Source organism: Ceratotherium simum, chromosome 6, assembly GCF_057802395.1.
Source record: "Ceratotherium simum simum isolate JZ-2026a chromosome 6, ASM5780239v1, whole genome shotgun sequence".
NCBI classification, from domain to species: domain Eukaryota; kingdom Metazoa; phylum Chordata; class Mammalia; order Perissodactyla; family Rhinocerotidae; genus Ceratotherium; species Ceratotherium simum.
In genome coordinates, this window is record NC_141905.1 from 39,895,137 (window position 1) to 39,912,180 (window position 17,044).

Genomic DNA, 17,044 nt, shown 5'->3' on the forward strand with positions numbered 1-17,044 from the left:
TTCCAAATAAACGCCATTTTTAAAATGAGCAGGGGTTGAAACCCCATAAAAGACGAACTGATAACTTCTGAACTCAAACAGGGCTGTTTTAACTATCATGTTATCTTTTTAACCTTTTTAATCAAAATCATGTATATAAAAATCAATTTTTCTTTATTTATCCTACTTTACCTAAAGACGTTTGCTTTTTCCTCTGATTTAATCAATCAGTAGATGGATTAAATGCTAGATAATAGACACTGGTTATATCAAGATTAAAGATAGAATATTTGCCTCAACAAGCTCACAGCAGTTTGAGGAAGACAGACGAGAAAAGCGAGTTTAAATGCAGGATTATGATGCTCTTAATAGAGGTGAGCACATAGAAGATGTGCACATAAATGTAACAATGAGGCCCTTTGTGAGACAAAGAGAGAGAGAGAAGCTAGAAGTGACTCTGTGCCAAAGGTAGAGTGGGTACACAGGGGCAGCATGAACGTAGACAGGGTGCACAGGAGAGTAGGGCACGTGCCAGAATGCATTTCCCAAACTTTGCTGAGAACCACTCAGTAAAGTATCTTTAGATTCTGTTTTGAAAACTCTCAAACTTAGAATAGGTGACCATGACACTTTTACAAAACGTTATGGCTGAAAATATTTGTTTCCTCCAAAGTAGAACATGGAACATTGTTCTATGATTATGTCAGTGTTTGGGTGGTGCCAATTTTGGCCCTGGCTTATTTTTCTTGGATTTCAAGTGAGTGCATCAGTCTTCTTTTGCATATTTCCTCTTTATTCAGTTTGGGTGAGCTTCCTCCAAAATTCTGTAAACATTATTAAAAAGTCAAGAGTGAATGACTCTTTCTGAGTCCTATGATTTGTTTGACGGAATAGCAACCCCTAAATAAATAATGTTTGGCGTCTGGAAGGCTCTGTGTCCCTTCTGATGCTGCTTTTGATTCACTTCTTTCCTCTGACAAATAGGACAGGCTGAGGTTCTCATGGCACAGGTGCTAGAGGAGGAGAAAGAAAACCCCCGGGACTCAAGATATTAACTTCTGTGCTCATAATGGGTGAAAGAAAAGAATCTGGAATCACTTACACCAACTTATTTTCTCTTAAATATTATTTATGAATACTTTGCCAACTACAGAGGATTTTTTTTTTTTTTTTTTTTTTTTTTTTTGGTGAGGAGATCAGCCCTGTCCTAACATCTGCCAATCCTCCTCTTTTTTTGCTGAGGAAGACTGGCCCTGAGCTAACATCCGTGCCCATCTTCCTCCACTTTATATGGGACGCCGCCACAGTATGGCTTGCCAAGCAGCACATCGGTGCGCGTGCCCGGGATCCAAACCGGCGAACCCCCGGCCGCCGCAGCGGAGCGCGCGCACTTAACCGCTTGTGCCACTGGGCAGGCCCCAACAGAGGATTTTTAAACCAGAGTACAGTCTTAGTGAGTTTTTTCTTGGCCACTAGAACAACCATGTAGCCTGCATGTTCTGTGGTAGAGTCAGTTTCAAATATTGTCTCATTAAACTCATGCACCATCTAAATGACCTGGAAATTCTCACAATATAGCATTCATATTATATTTCACAGGCCATCTTTCCTACCCAGAAGCAACATACAGAAAATATTTGTCAGCCTTGAGTATTAATATTTAATGGAGAAAATATTATCAGCATATGTCAATATTCAATTTATAAACAATTTTTACTTTAAAAATTTTTGCTAAAGCTAGTGCTATTAGTAATGTATTAAAACTTCTGCATAATTTTGTTTTTAAAAAGTCTCTACTTATTAAAAATGAACAATGAAGTATATAGGGGGAAAATGGTAGAATGTCTGGAATTTGCTTTAAAATATTTCCACAAAGAAAAGAATGACCGGGAAGTAGGGCTGGTTGAAGCAAATGTAGGAGAACCTTGATAATTGTGAGTCTGTTATGAGTACACAAGGTACAGTCTATTCCCTCCACTTTTGAGGATGTTTGAAATTTTTCATTAAGCCTGCAGATAACAGTGTTGCCACAGTGCTAGTATGTAATCCATAGGTTTTTTTAACATAGAAATTCTGGCCTTACTCTCCTAGAATTCGTAATTGTTTCTCAAGCATGCCTGTGTGTACTGCATTCCCTCCCATAAGATGACTGTACTTTGACTCTTTTGCAGAGTGGCCTGACCCCACTCCATTTGGCTGCTCAAGAAGACAGAGTGAACGTGGCCGAGGTCCTCGTAAACCAAGGGGCACATGTGGATGCCCAAACAAAGGTATACAAAAAGAATGTGCCCATACCAAGTGTCATTTGGTGACTCCTATATGGAAGCAAGTACAGTTTTATAGGGGGAAGAACAAATCTTCCATCATATCTTTTATACACAGTATTTCAAATGTATATCTGTGCAAGGGACACCAAAGTCTCTGATTGTGCTGTCCCAGATGCTTTTCCCTTTAATGGCCTGGGTACTTTATCCTAGCTGCATATAGGTGTCCTCCTGTGTTGACACTTGATCGTTGTTACAACAGATCTGTCCTTCAGGGGCAGAGTGTGAAAGCTTGTACCTTTCTTAGTTTTTGTGATTGACTAAAAATATGCATATAGAAAAATTTGTCAGTAATTTGTGACATCTAACTTTATTCAGGCATGGTCTATGAAAAAGGATAAATTAAGTTTTATTTAATTATTACTCACTTGCTAAATTCCTTATGGTGTGTGTGGTTATTAGTGTCTCTGTCTCTCTCTGTATGTGTGTGTCTGTCTCTCTGTCTCTCTCTCTGAGCCAAAATATAGCTCTCTTTTCAAAAAGAAAAAAAAATTGCTGATTAGTCTCATATAATGCCACAATTACAAATTCTGATAAGAAAAATGGATGTTTTGTGTCGACACCAAAGATATGACTTCTTATTAATCTCATTTCTCTGAACATTTTCTTTCGCTGCTTAATTTTGTTCCCTCTTTGTATCAAACTTGTTTTATCTACTCTAAAATATAATTCTTCTTTCTTTCTAAGTGTCACATTTTGACACAAAAATGAATGCTTATTACATGTTGTGAATACAAACATTTTTATGTATAATATAGATAGATTCTGAGGTGTATGGACAGGTATTGAAGATATTAATACTATAGAAGTATCACCAGGAATTAGCCAGGTAAAAAGGTATTGCAGACACCAAAGTCAGACTTGATTTACAAGCACAGAGGGAGCAGCCCTGAGTAGACTACACCCTTTGGACATTGTCCACTCTCTATGGCTCTGGCTACTCCACCCATACTGTGCTCTATTAGAAAGAAGCTGCCCAAAACGGACCTCACCAGGCAAGATCCTTTATGCTTTTTTTTTTTTTTTTTTAAAGATTTTATTTATTCAGTTTTTTCCCCCCAAAGCCCCAGTAGATAGTTGTATGTCATAGGTTCACATCCTTCTAGTTGCTGTACGTGGGACTCGGCCTCACGTTGGACGGAGAAGTGGTGCCTCGGGGCGCTCCCGGGATCCGAACCCGGGCCGCCAGCATCAGAGCGCGCACACTTAACCGCTAAGCCACGGAGCCGGCCCTCCTTTATGCTTTTTAAACTCTGTGTTAAAATAGTAAAGCAAACATGTTGGTCCCTGGCCGGAATAGCCGTAGGTGGAACTGTGATGTAGGCAAGCTCCCCTCCACTTCCTGTTCTGAAATGCCTGTGCCCTTGTAGTCTTCATGGCCTCATTTGGTAGCGTGGTTACCCAGCTCTCCCTTCACTCTATTTCCCTCCCAAACTTTTCATTCTAAAAAATCTCATTGTCCTTAGCCTTGAATGCCTTCCTAGGTTGCTGAGTATTTAACAGAGAAATCAATAATGGCAACAGTAGTGGCTGAATGGTTTCTTGTTACTTTTTATTTTGAAAATAAAAGCATTTTTAATTCTGAAAAAAACATCAGACTGGATTTAGCTTATATTCTTTATTTTGCTTGAATATTTTCATCAAAAAAGAAATCTCTACTTTAGAAATTTGCAATTTCATGGTAAATATATTTGACCTGTGTTGTTACATTTACATACACACACACACAGACTTAAACACTTTTTTTGGTTACCTCTTTCTTTATAGATCACAAATTTTAGAAGGCATGAACAGGGTTAAGTTTCTCAATATTTTTTGGCCCAGCACATCTAAGGAATGTGATTGGATGGCAGTGATTCTCAAGGGCAGGTTAGGAGGAGAGGAAACAGTGCTGTAAACCTTCTCCCAATTTGTACACATGACCCTCAGTTTAAGAATCTCAGGTTTCTACCAGGGTTTCCCCCTAACCCAGCCCAACTCAGCTCACAGTCAGTAATCATTACTGTACTCAGTATAATATTTTTGAAGCATGTACGTTTTCCTGCTCTTTACAAGTGATGCACTTCAGAAAGCACCTCTCTGCCTCTTAAAAATTCTTTTCCCTTCCTTTTTCTTCTCAGCAAGGATCATAGCACCAAAAGAAAGTGAGGCTGTGATCATCCCGTAGTTGAGTAGAGCAGAAGTACAAAGAGATGGGTTGCTTGGACTTGCTCCTTAATCTTGTGAACAAGGAGTTGATTATATCCCATGAACTTCCAAATTCTTACTGGTAAAGATGTCATCCCCAAGCAGCATACAGGTGGAATATATTTGATTCATTGGCTTAAATTTAAAAATAATAATAATGGGGGCTGGCCTGGTGGCTTAGTGGTTAAGTTCACTTGCTCCACTGTGGTGGCCCAGGGTTTGCAGGTTTGGATCCCAGGCGCGGACCTATGCACTGCTTATCAAGCCATGTTGTGGCAGGCGTTCCACATATAAAGTAGAGGAAGATGGGCACGGATGTTAGCCCAGGGCCAATCTTCCTCAGCAAAAAGAGGAGGATTGGCAAGGGATGTTAGCTCAGGGCTAATCTTCCTCGCCAAAAAAAAAAAAAAAATTGTAATGAAAATATCAAGAGCTCTTTTCTCTTGTAGGGAAAACACTAGAAAATCCTGGTAATAGTTTTTGCAGCCTTCCCACTGGCTTGCTAACTCTCTATATCTCCTCCTCACTTCATATTTGAAGTTTACCCAATCAGCTCAGACTAAATTGTGCTGCTGGCCACAGGGTCTAATACTCAGTGTTCTTCAGCTGAAATGAAGCCACTTCTTTTGCTTTTTAAAAGGATGATCTCCTGAAGCATTTTATTTAGACGATCCTGAAACATACCAAGGCACTGATTCTCAGCAGTACTGGTCAGCGGATTAGCAGTTAAATTAGATTTATTTAAATATGTGTAAAAACATTAAAAAATTTTTATTTGATACTTACTCATTTCACGTTCATTTCTAGAGCTCCTACTAGTTGCCAAATTCTTACCTGGGTGATATATTCCTTGCCCTCATAGAATTCATAGTTGAGAGGGAGAGAGAGACACATAATAATAAAAATAGAGAATTTGTTACCCATTTTCTCTGTATCAGGTACTGTTCTAAGCTCTTTACCTTTACTGATTTGTTTAATCCTTACAACCACCCTATGAGGTTGGTAAAATTAGTATTCCTATTGTACAGATGAAGAACCTGAGTCACAGAAAAATCATTACTTATATAAGGTCACATAGCTAATTAGTACAAAGCCTGATTTTGACCCCATATATAAATAAATAATTTTAGAGATACTGGCATTAACTGAATTTTTTACAAAGGTGGGGAGTGTAGAAGAAAGCTATAGCTGGTTCATTATTGTAGGAACATGAGACAAAATTGGGGGCATGTCCCAAGATACTGCTAGAAAATTAAGATCTCAGAGGGCCTTAATGTGCCAGGCTAAGCAAGTTCAGCTTTTTATCCTGTTTGCACTGGGAAGCCTTGGAAGGTTTTAAACAGAAGAGTGATAAGATCAGACATCTGGTTTAGAAAGATCCTGGGAGACTATGCAAAGAATGAGTTGGTAGAAGAGCTTGGAGCAGGGCCCGTTCGAAGGCTATTGCTGAGATCCAGATGAAGAATAAAGAAGGACTCAAGTAAGTGGCAGGTGGGAAACTGATGAACAAGAGAGAAACTTAAGAAATACTTAAAGAAGTATGAACAATAAGACTTGAAGACTATGTGTATATGGGGCCTGAGGAAACGAGAAATTCGGGATGAACTGAAGGATGTGACCTCTGTAACTGGGTGATCATAAGTACCAATCAGTGACACAGGAAACAAAGGAGAAGAAGCTGCCTGGGGAAAGGGGACACTGAGTGTTGCGCATTGGGTGTGTTGAAGTTTAGATCACCTAGGGGCCCTCCAGGTAGAAGAATCCAGCAGATGGCTAAAGTTTTGGTCTGGGTTATGAGAGGGAAGTCTGGACTAAAGATCCAGATTTGGGAGTGGTCAGAATACATGGGTTAGTTGAAGTTGTGCATGTGGATGTGATAGTTGAGGAACAGTGTAGAGGAAATCAGAGACAAAGCCCGTTGGATGGATGGTAGTTTAAAGTAGTTGGAGGAGATGGAAGAATGCCTGACAGAGGAGAGGAGGGAGATCGGGAAGAAATATGACATGGATGCCAAGTTACAGAAGACTGTCAAGGAGGGTGTGTCAGGTAAAGACACACTCAGACACGTGCACTGGGTCGGCACTTGGGTTCTTAGCAGTTTCCCTGGAGTAGTGGAGACGGTGAGATGTGGGGAGAATGTGAGGAAACAGTGAATGAAGAGGACTTTTCTCAAAAACCTTTAGGAGGATATAGGCCTAGAAAAAGAGAAATATTTGAAGGAGGTGCTTTTTGTTTCCAAGATTGAAAATGTGAATATGTTTGTAGGCTGCCAGGAAGGTGCCAACAGAAAGTGAAAAGGTTGAAGAATTATAAGGGGTATCAGAAATGGGATAGGCTGGGCTGGGCATAGAGATGACAATTATTGTTCTTCTGTTATTATGAAAAGATTCTTTCATGATCTTTGAGTTTTTTATAATACCTGAGAAGTATTTTTTTTCCTAGTTTATCCCCACACTGGTTTTGGAGGTGAACAATAAAGCAAAAAACCATGGGATAAAACTTTCAACTTTTTTCTTCTTTTTCATGTGTTGAGACTTTCAACTGTACTACCTTCAGAAAGTGAAATAGTGAGAGTTTATCTTCAGAGAATTTATTTTCTAGAGGAAAAATTCCTGTTTGTTACTAAGTGTACCTTTTCAACCTCAATTAGTTATACTGAATCTAAAATTATGAAAAAGCTATTTATAAAAATATCTTACAGTCTTCCATGGATGTTTACCTGCCATATTATCGAGTAATATTTAGTATAACATGTGACAACAGAAAATGTTCCTTAAAACAATAACATGAACACATAAAAATTGAAAAAAAAATTTTTAACTGAAATAAACAAAATCGGAGTAGTTGTAGTTGAGTGGGTGTGTTCACTGAGGAAGACAAAGCCAAATGGGATGGCCAAGACAGACCCCTAGAGAGCCACCGATGTTAGGAGGTGGGGGAGTAAGCATGGATTTCCTACTCCTTCTCTCTCAAACCATATTACGTGGGGAGGCACCCAACTAATGCTCAATAAGATGTCATGCTCAGGCACCACAGATCAGAAACACCAGCCAGAATATTCCATCTGCGCCTGTTTGCTCTTCCTACACAAATACAACCTTTCAGTATTGCCTAGAGGAGGAAGACTTAATCTCAGCTTGTAAGGATGATATGAGTTCACAACGGTGAAAAAAGAGGCCAAGACTTCTCAGTGATCTGAACTATGACTGTTTCTTAGCTATGCAAGAAAGAATAGTTGGTCTTCCCAAAATTTATTGCTGCTAGTTGGAAGGAATTTCTCAAATCACATCTCTCGACTTATTTGTGCAAGTTGCCATTTAATGTGAGAATTTGTGACCTTCAGTGAATGGAGCAGCCCTGATTTCGTTTTTCCGAATGCAAGTTGAATCTTCTTGGCCATGCACATGTATTTTTAGTTTTTTTTTTTTTTTTTTGTGAGGAAGATCAGCCCTGAGGTAACATCCGTGCTAATCCTCCTCTTTTTGCTGAGGAAGACTGGCTCTGAGCTAACATCTCTTGCCGATCCTCCTCCTTTTTTTTCCCCAAAGCCCCAGTAGATAGTTGTATGTCATAGTTGCACATCCTTCTAGTTGCTGCATGTGGGATGCGGCCTCAGCATGGCCGGAGAAGCGGTGCGTCGGTGCACGCCCGGGATCCGAACCCGGGCCACCAGTAGTGGAGCGCGCACACTTAACCGCTAAGCCACGGGGCAGGCCCCATGCACATGTATTATTAGTAAAAAAAAAAAAACTTTACTATTTTTGGAACAGCAAAAAGACCAATGTCCTACAGCATAGCAAATGAAGGAGAGACTAGTAAGAGATGAGCTCAGAGACGTAATGGATGGGGTGGGGAGGTATGGGGGACACCAGATCAGATAGGTCCTAATAGTCCATTATAATAACATAGGGTTTTACTACGAGTGAGATGGGAAGCTATGAGGATGAGTAGAAACTGTACATTAAAATACTTTAAATGATTCAATACCTAAGAAAATCTAATTAATACATTTATCACAACAGCCATTGGAAACTAGTGCATCATTGCTTAGGCAAGTTGACTAAAAACTTGAAGAGTTCCTTAATATTTAGATTTTTAAAAATATTTTCTATATTTTTTTGGCTTGAGACGAATTCTCTACCACTAATTTTGGGAATAATGTTACTTCAATCAGTTAAGCTAATTTACTAAGGACTGATTGGAGAAAACTATTTTCATGCCTCCCTCACTAAGCAGCGTTCTGATTCCTAATGCAGTATCCTGAGTTCCTCAGTACCAAGAAAGAACCCTGCAAAGTGGGCAAGTAGATTCTGGTCACAAAAGGCATATCCTTCATTGTACGTGAAGTGGCTTTAGGGATTGTAAGTCAGGCTCATGTGCATGTGGTTATGGTGAGCTTCTCAGCAGGAGTCTGCTCAGTGGGGGTGCACTGACGGTTCAGTTTGCGGAACAGAACCTGACCAGAGTCAGCTCTTTAGGGCAGGACATCTCTGGTGAGGTGTCTTCACCTTCCACAGTCGGCTGTGGTCTAGGCATCCCCTTTTCAAATTCAAATATACCCATTTGCAGGAGTATCTGTTTTGGGGGCCTGCTATAAAAAGAATACCATCGACTGGACAAACCTGTATTTCTCACAGTAATGGAGGTTAGGAAGTCCAAGATCAAGGTGCCAGCAGATCTGGTGTCTGGGGAGGGCCCTCTTCCTGGTTCGAAGATGGTCATCTTCTCTTTGTATCCTCACATGGCAGAGAGCAGAGAGAAAAGGCAAGCTCTCTCCTGTCTCTTCTTATAAGGACACTAATCCCATTCGTGAGGGCTCCACCCTCATGTCCTAATTACCCCCAAAGGCCACATCTCCAAATACCATCACACTGGGAATTAGGGTTTTAGCATACAAATTTGGGGGGAACACAAACATTCAGTCTATAGCACACAGTCACCATACAGACACATTAGTGCCATCACATATGAGATACAGACCCTTGAAAACATGGGACACCCTCCCCCCTCATGCCCATTTAGAAATGTTATAAAAAGTCAATGTTCTCCCTTTCGGTGATCTGGTGCTGCCAGTGTCATCATAAACAGAGACTGAATATGGATGGGCCTGAAATTGCATGGTGGTGTCTGTTACAATGTGGCTATCCAGAAAAGTGTTTGTAATATCCTTAGTTTAAAAAAGTAATTATCGGGGGTTGGCCTTATGGCTTAGCGGTTGGGTGCGCGCGCTGCGCTGCTGGTGGCCCGGGTTCGGATCCCAGGCATGCACCGATGCACCACTTCTCCGGCCATGCTGAGGCCACGTCCCACATGCAGCAACTGGAAGGCTGTGCAACTTTGACATACAACTATCTACTGGTGCTTTGGGGGGAAAAATAAATAAATAAATAAAAATTTATTAAAAAAAAATAATAAAGTAATTATCTAGAATACACACATACGCGTCATATACATAATATATTTTATAATAGATAGAACTTATAGCCCCTCAGGGGTCAGTGGATATTAATTTGAGAAACAATCTATTGCTTTGTCTAAATCAGTAGTTTTCAAACCGTGGGACTCTAGCTAGGTAGGCAGGAGTCTTTAACTAGAGCATGTGTACCTAGATCAAGTTCATACTTCCCAGACCTCCTGAACTACAGCAGACTCTTTGGCTTTAGTGTTTCTATGCTTCCTGTCTCTGTCATGTATTCTGATAATCATTGACTGTCTTGCATTATCCTTTAGCTCCTTCATATTTTTTAACCTTGATTTTATGCTTTTAGAGAGTAGCATGTTCAATAAATTCTAGCCCAGGTCTGTCCATAGAACAATCCTTGGACCCTCAACAAGAAACCACTGAGTCAGTCTATCTAGGCTGTCGATTGCTCCATCTTTCCTTCCTATCATGAAAAATTTTTATGAGAATAAAATGAGCTGATGCGAGAGAGCACTTTGGGAAGTTAAATAACTGTTTACATGTGAGATGGTATTGTTATTTATACCTACAACTAGCTCTGAGAATTATCAAGGGAGTTTTTTTTGATATAGGGAAGAAAACTATTTTTGCCAGCTTAAAAAGAAAGGTAAAATAACAATTTTGCTTCTATTTAGGATAGCTGTTACTAAAAGTATACTTATGATGTTTCCTTTTTAAAAAAATATAATTACAGATGGGATACACACCACTGCATGTGGGCTGCCACTATGGAAACATCAAGATTGTTAATTTCCTGCTCCAGCATTCTGCAAAAGTTAACGCCAAAACAAAGGTAAACTCCTTTCTCCTTTGTATCCACCAAGATCGGTGATTTTGCGTCCCAGGAAGTAAGAGTCATTTCCTCCATCTTCCCTCTACAGAATGGGTATACGCCATTACATCAAGCAGCCCAGCAGGGACATACGCATATAATCAATGTCTTGCTTCAGAACAATGCCTCCCCCAACGAACTCACTGTGGTAAGAGGGAAGGGCCAGCTAAGGGAAGAGGGAGGAGATGGGCCTGGGCGCTAGTGTCTTCTTACATTTTTCATTGTGCGCCAATGTTGCTTTTTTACTTTCATTAATAGGCATAAAGAAAGCATTCAGTAGAATGAAGGGAAAAGGACAATAACTATATTGTTGTGAGCTGTCTAGAGAAAGAGAGATGCGATTAGTGTTTCATACTTAAAAACCACTAATCCCTTGCCACCTGGTAGGAAGTACATATATAAGAAGAAATATGCATTTGTTTTCTTGATTACTTAGAACATGAAAAAGCTTCTTGGGTTCGGTGTGTAGCAGTGCAGAGTCTGCTGCGTGAGTAGGAACGGGTTAGGTGGGTTTTGTGCAAGGCATGTCTCTAATGAAACTGCGTTTTGTGTATGACACCGGGATGGGACTGGTGAGACACACGCCTTACGTTTTGTAGACGAAACGTGTGGAAACATACAGGCTCTGAGACATGTGGAATGACTTGTTAATGCCTTGTCCACGTTTCCCTCCTGCCAGAATGGGAACACTGCCCTAGCCATTGCCCGGCGGCTCGGCTACATCTCGGTGGTCGACACTCTGAAGGTAGTGACTGAAGAGACCGTGACCACGACTGTAAGTAGTGGGTGCTGGACCCTGCTACCCTGACAGCCAGTTCGCAGACAGTAGATTTTTCCAGGGCTTTTCAGAGATAAACCTTCTTTCCTCCATTCATAGACTAAGTGCCATGTTTCCAAATGCGGTCACCTCATTGTTGGCAGTCAGCATAGCAAAACTCTCATTTCTGATATTAAGAAAAATTCAAAACATGAAAAATTCCTTTAGTTCCATATAAAGCTAGCTGTATTTCTTTGTTTTAATATAAATTATTTTAATGAAATGAAGGCAGAAATGTTTTAACATCCTTTGGCAATGTAAGAAAGTTGAGAACTCTAAGTTGGTTCTTTAAACTGTTTTAACTCACAAATGATAATGGATACATTGGTATTATTGTAGAAAAAATGTACTTTGTTATAAAAATAAAACATTAGAGATAGGATCAAAATTGATTTTACTACCACTCTCACTCCTCTTCCATTCACCAATTGGAGTTTTCATAAGGAAAACAATAGGATGTTTTATTAAAATTTAAAGTAAATCTTTACCAGGAGGTCTTATTGCGTCACATACATTTTTACAAGCTGCAGCCTCTAGGATAAGTCACTTCTTCTTAACCCAACCTGGTGCCTTTGAACCGCATCAGGATTTGGTAACTTTGGAATCAAGAGCAGATATTGCACCATAGCACAGGCTTATTTGAGTTATTCCTGACTCCCTGACTCAACACACAGGCCTGAGATTGACTCCGTACAATGTAAATTTAGGACGCAGGAATGTTTGGAATTATCAGCTCTGCCTCTTTTTGTCATCCACCACCTTCCAACATGAAGGAAGTCCTGGTTAGCATCTGCAAACAGTTTGTATACACAGTGCTTCATATAAAAAACATGGGTTGAGAGGCTCTGTAGCTACTTGCAGGCTTTAGAAGCCTGCTGATCACTAGAGAGAAGTTTTGTAATACGTAAAAGAGAAAACATTAGCTTTAAAGGACTAGTGCAATAGTTATCAACCAGAGCACATTTCTAACTTCAAAATACAGTTTGTGTAAGAGATAAATTCCCATATAGTGCTTTCATATACCTCTTGAGTATTTCATTATCTTAAAATCTATTATTAAACTCTTGGTAAAAGAATTTAAACAAATAATGTTTATTAACCTTAATTTTAAAGATATTTCATATAGCTCTCTAGAGTGGAGAAGAGGGAGGAGGCCAAGGTATTAAACACTGGCCAAGTATCACAATGCTATAAAAGATTTGAAATCATGGCAATAAATATAGAAAACTGCTGTTTCAATGTTAGAGTATTGAAATGTATAATAATTCAAAATACAAATATTATTTGATTGAATGTAAATGACTTTCTCACCCATTAGGAAAATTCAAAATGTTTCTTTGTATCAAAAAAGCTTTAGGAGAAAATAAAATTAGAGACAGAGAAAGTAAAGTTACAGCCTCAGAAAATCTATTGAAAGAGAAGGTTTTCAAGGCTCCAGTTCCTAGTGAAAGACAGAACATATATGGGAGCCGGGCCGTTTCACTCTCAATGTCGTCAGCTGACTTGGTTGGTGTCTTTTTCAAGAGAGAAAAGATAGGACTCATGCTAACAGGAAAGGTCCAGTTTGCCTAGTGAAGTAAATGAGGCTTCCACCAAGTGAAGTGCTCGCATTGACTAGAAAAGAGTCCATCAGAGTCTTTAAGACTTAGTCCAGCATTGCAGTATTTGAGACTTTATTTCAAGCTGAGACATCACCTTGTCAGCCGTGCTTTAGCAGTTTTATGTAATCTAGCTTAGACCAGGACTGATGCAATTCAGGGTGGAGTCTGTGATCTTAAGCTAGCTAAACACCGTGCAGCCTCCACCACGCGTGGATCTTTGCACAGCCAGTTACTGAAGCCCCAGCAGCCATTGTCTCCATAAGCAGACTTCAGTTTCTCAAAACCTTTAAAAAGAAGATTGCATCTTCTGTACGAGTACAGTGTATGATGTGGCAGTTCCGAGAAAGATGCTTTAGTTAATGACATTACAATCATGGCAGCATAGGAAACTGAGGCTGGAAGCTGATATTCAAAAGATATGAAGTAAGCTGTTTAAATTTTACTGATTAAAATATTCACTTCCCCCAGTAACAATGAGCAGAACACATCTATCACTCAGTTGTTGGTTTCTAATACCATTCTCTAGTAAAGGTCAGGGCTCATTGGAGAAATGGCTGAATCTAGAACTGGGGCAGGAAATATGCAAGATGAGCCTGGAACGTCTTGTAGTGCCAAAAAGTTAACAGCTCCTCTGCCATAAATAAGTAAGTAAATAAACACACACACACAAAATGATGGCCATATGTCAAAGGGACACAGGAATTAACTGAAAGAGTTCCCAATGGCCAAAGCTGGAACAATTTGAGCAAAAATAAGTAAAATAGTATTGGAGTATACCTCAAAGTATAAAATAAATATCCATGAGTCTATACGGATATAAATAAATGAATAAAGAAGAGACAAATTTCTCAGGCAAAATCATTCCAAATGATTTATGAAAATACTTCACCCTCAAGGAGGTAGAACTTAATTCCCCACTGCTTACATGTGGGTTGAGCATAGTGACTTCCCTCCAAAGAAAACAATGTGGAAAGGGTGGGAAGTAGAGTAACTTTACAGTGAAGAAACCTGACAAACACTGTCTCAGAGAGGTGACCAAGGTCAACATCCACACTGATAAATCATGTTGATGGTGTGCACCCTTGAGGTGATGGGATGAAAATGGCACTGTACCTCTGCGGTTTTCCCCCTGAAACATGTAACCCCAGTCTATTGATGAGAAAAACATGAGACAAATCCCAATTGAGCAACATTCTACAAAATAACTGACCAGTTCACCTCAAAACTGTCAAGGTCATTAAAAACAAGGAAAGTCTGAGAAACTGTCACAGCCATAGGAGCCTAAGGAAGCATGACAACTAAAAATAATATGGTATCCTAGATGGGATCCTGGAACAGAAAACGGACATTCGGTAAAAACTAAGGAAATCTGAATAAAATATAGACTTTAATTAATAACGATATATCAATATTGGTTCCTTAATTGTGACAAATATACCATACTAATGTAAGATGTTAATAATAGGGGAAACTTGATGAACTCTTTGTACTATCTTCACAATTTTTGTATAAATCTAAAACTGTTCTAAAATTAAAAAGTTTATTTTTAAAAACTGTTCAGTTGCAGTATTACATGCTGGAAGAGGCACCAACTAATGCTTTGTTTCAACACAATACTTGAGGACAGGGAGTGTAAATCACATTTACCAAGTACTGTCCGTAAGAAACAATGAATTTGTACCCTTTCTTAGTTTTAACAGCCTGGCTTTTTTTCAGTTGCCGTATTTAAATATGTATCTTCCCTTGTACCATTAGTCTTTCATATGCTCAGAATTAAAAGAGGACTCATTTTGAAATGAAAACGTGGTCATTAAGATTTGCTAACAGTAATGCTGACAGTGTCTTGTGGGTGGATATAATCTATATAAGTAAAAAGTTATCAAAGAGCAAGTAAAAGATTCAGTAAGGTCTATGCTCTGTAATATACTATTCTTTACAGTTTTGTGCAGATGAAAATGATCTTGCAAATGCATTACCTCTAAGACATTTTTTTTCATACACAGAGTTGTAAAACTTATGTAACTTAGGCAATTTTAATATTTTGATTTATTCAAGAAATTGAAATATACACATAGGAGGAGAAGACAAAATAAGTGGCTGGCTTGGCACAAGCAATAAAGACATTTTGCTTGCCATTCATTGGGCTTACCTTCAGCCAAGACCTTTAGCGGAGTGGATGACAGGTTCATCAAACCATGAAAAAGTACAGCAATGGAGTAGAAGAGACAATCTCTCTCTTCTCTTTTCCTTTGAAAAGCCTTATTAGGGACCTAAATCTTTTAAGCTAGTGTGCTTTGCCACTAGAATTCTTTCACCTTGTATTCTTTCTCTGCTGTGTATATGGTGAGGACCTTAGTGCTCCTGAGGGACAATTTTGATGTCATTTTATATATGGGGGCTTCAAGATATTCAACATGGAAGTCCCACAATAAACCAACTCATTAATCTAGAAAGAAATGAAAAGTCTCATTAAAACGTGCAGTCTGCTCACACTAAAGTGACTGCTTTTTTTGTTACTAGACTGTCACAGAGAAGCACAAAATGAATGTTCCAGAAACGATGAATGAAGTTCTTGACATGTCTGACGACGAAGGTATGAAAATGTCCTTTGAGTTCATAATAATTAAGATTGATTGTGGAATTGTTTCCCGAAGAAAGTTCATTGTAAAAATATTTTTAGAAACGTTAAAATGTCTTGTTGTAGTAGCAAGAATGTGCATTTTTCACACACTTACGTTGTTCACTTAAATCATGCAGTTCGTAAAGCCAACGCCCCTGAAATGCTCAGTGATGGCGAATATATCTCAGATGTTGAAGAAGGTATTTGTGAATATTTATCGTGATGAAACTTAACTACCAGCTTTATCTTCTATTTCTTATCTTTGAAATGTAACACTTCCTTGAGTTACTAACTTTTCATTTTACCTTGAGATTGCTAATTTATGTATCATTTAAACAGTGCATATTTATATTACTGATTGTCTTCTTTTAGTCTCTGAATCCCCTCTCCTTGAACCCATTTTCCAACTTGAAACTGCAAATGTCACTACTTATCTGGATTACTTTCTTTCTATTTGTTTCTATTAAGCAGAAAATTGATGTTTTTATTGTTTACATTGGAAAATCTAGAAAGGGAAAACTGATTAAATGTTTATAGCTAAAATATTTTTTTAAATAAGAGAAGGTATCCTTACAGGTAGGGGATTAAATGTCCATTCGAAGATTTACTCCAAGCTTTGTAATAAAAGCAACTTTTGGTCTTGAAGTAATCATGAAACTCAACCTGAACAAAACTCTTTCAAAATACAAATTTTTAATATTGATTTCATGAAAGAGATCAAAATATAAATGATAGTAGCTATACTTCATGTGCTTAAAAGAAACTATTTGTTTTCTGCCTTACTTAAAAATCAATACATTTGACCAGGTCGTGATGTAAAGATATTTTAATGAATGACATCTTTAAAAGGTTCATTGGAAAACTAGCATTTTTATAGTGAATGAGTGTTATAAAGATGGCAAATGTTGGAGTTTTGCTCAAATAATGAAACGTTTACTTATAGAATTTATTTTATATTTATGTTACTTTCTTGAATTATTTGACTCTCCAAAACTCCTTCTATCCTATTGCTTCCTCCATTTGCCATCTCTCATGTAGTAGTTTTCTCTTGGATCAGTCTTAGTGTTGCTAGTCTTTCTCTGCCTTTAGGTAATCTTCCCTATTTTAATTATTGGTTCCTTTTTTGATTTGAACAAATTTTATTGGAAACCTAAATAGTGGGAAAGCCTACCTGGTCCGGTCACTTCAGCTTTTTCAGTGTCCAGTACTGCCTGCTGTAAGTG

General features: G+C 38.6%; 1 protein-coding gene across 8 annotated transcripts in view; it reads left to right on the forward strand.

Moving 5' to 3' along the window:
- The window catches only part of ANK3 (ankyrin 3), a 511,319-nt gene that overhangs the window by 366,816 nt on the left and 127,459 nt on the right, over positions 1–17,044 (forward strand). For 6 of the 8 annotated variants that reach the window (XM_087432174.1, XM_087432165.1, XM_087432166.1 and 3 more), the window contains exons 18-23: positions 2,151–2,249; positions 10,646–10,744; positions 10,833–10,931; positions 11,463–11,558; positions 15,722–15,794; positions 15,959–16,021. In XM_087432174.1, coding sequence (XP_087288300.1) covers positions 2,151–2,249; positions 10,646–10,744; positions 10,833–10,931; positions 11,463–11,558; positions 15,722–15,794; positions 15,959–16,021 — 529 coding nt within the window. The remainder of the gene's footprint in view (positions 1–2,150; positions 2,250–10,645; positions 10,745–10,832; positions 10,932–11,462; positions 11,559–15,721; positions 15,795–15,958; positions 16,022–17,044) is intronic. The other 2 variants (XM_087432167.1, XM_087432172.1) reach the window with 1 other exon arrangement.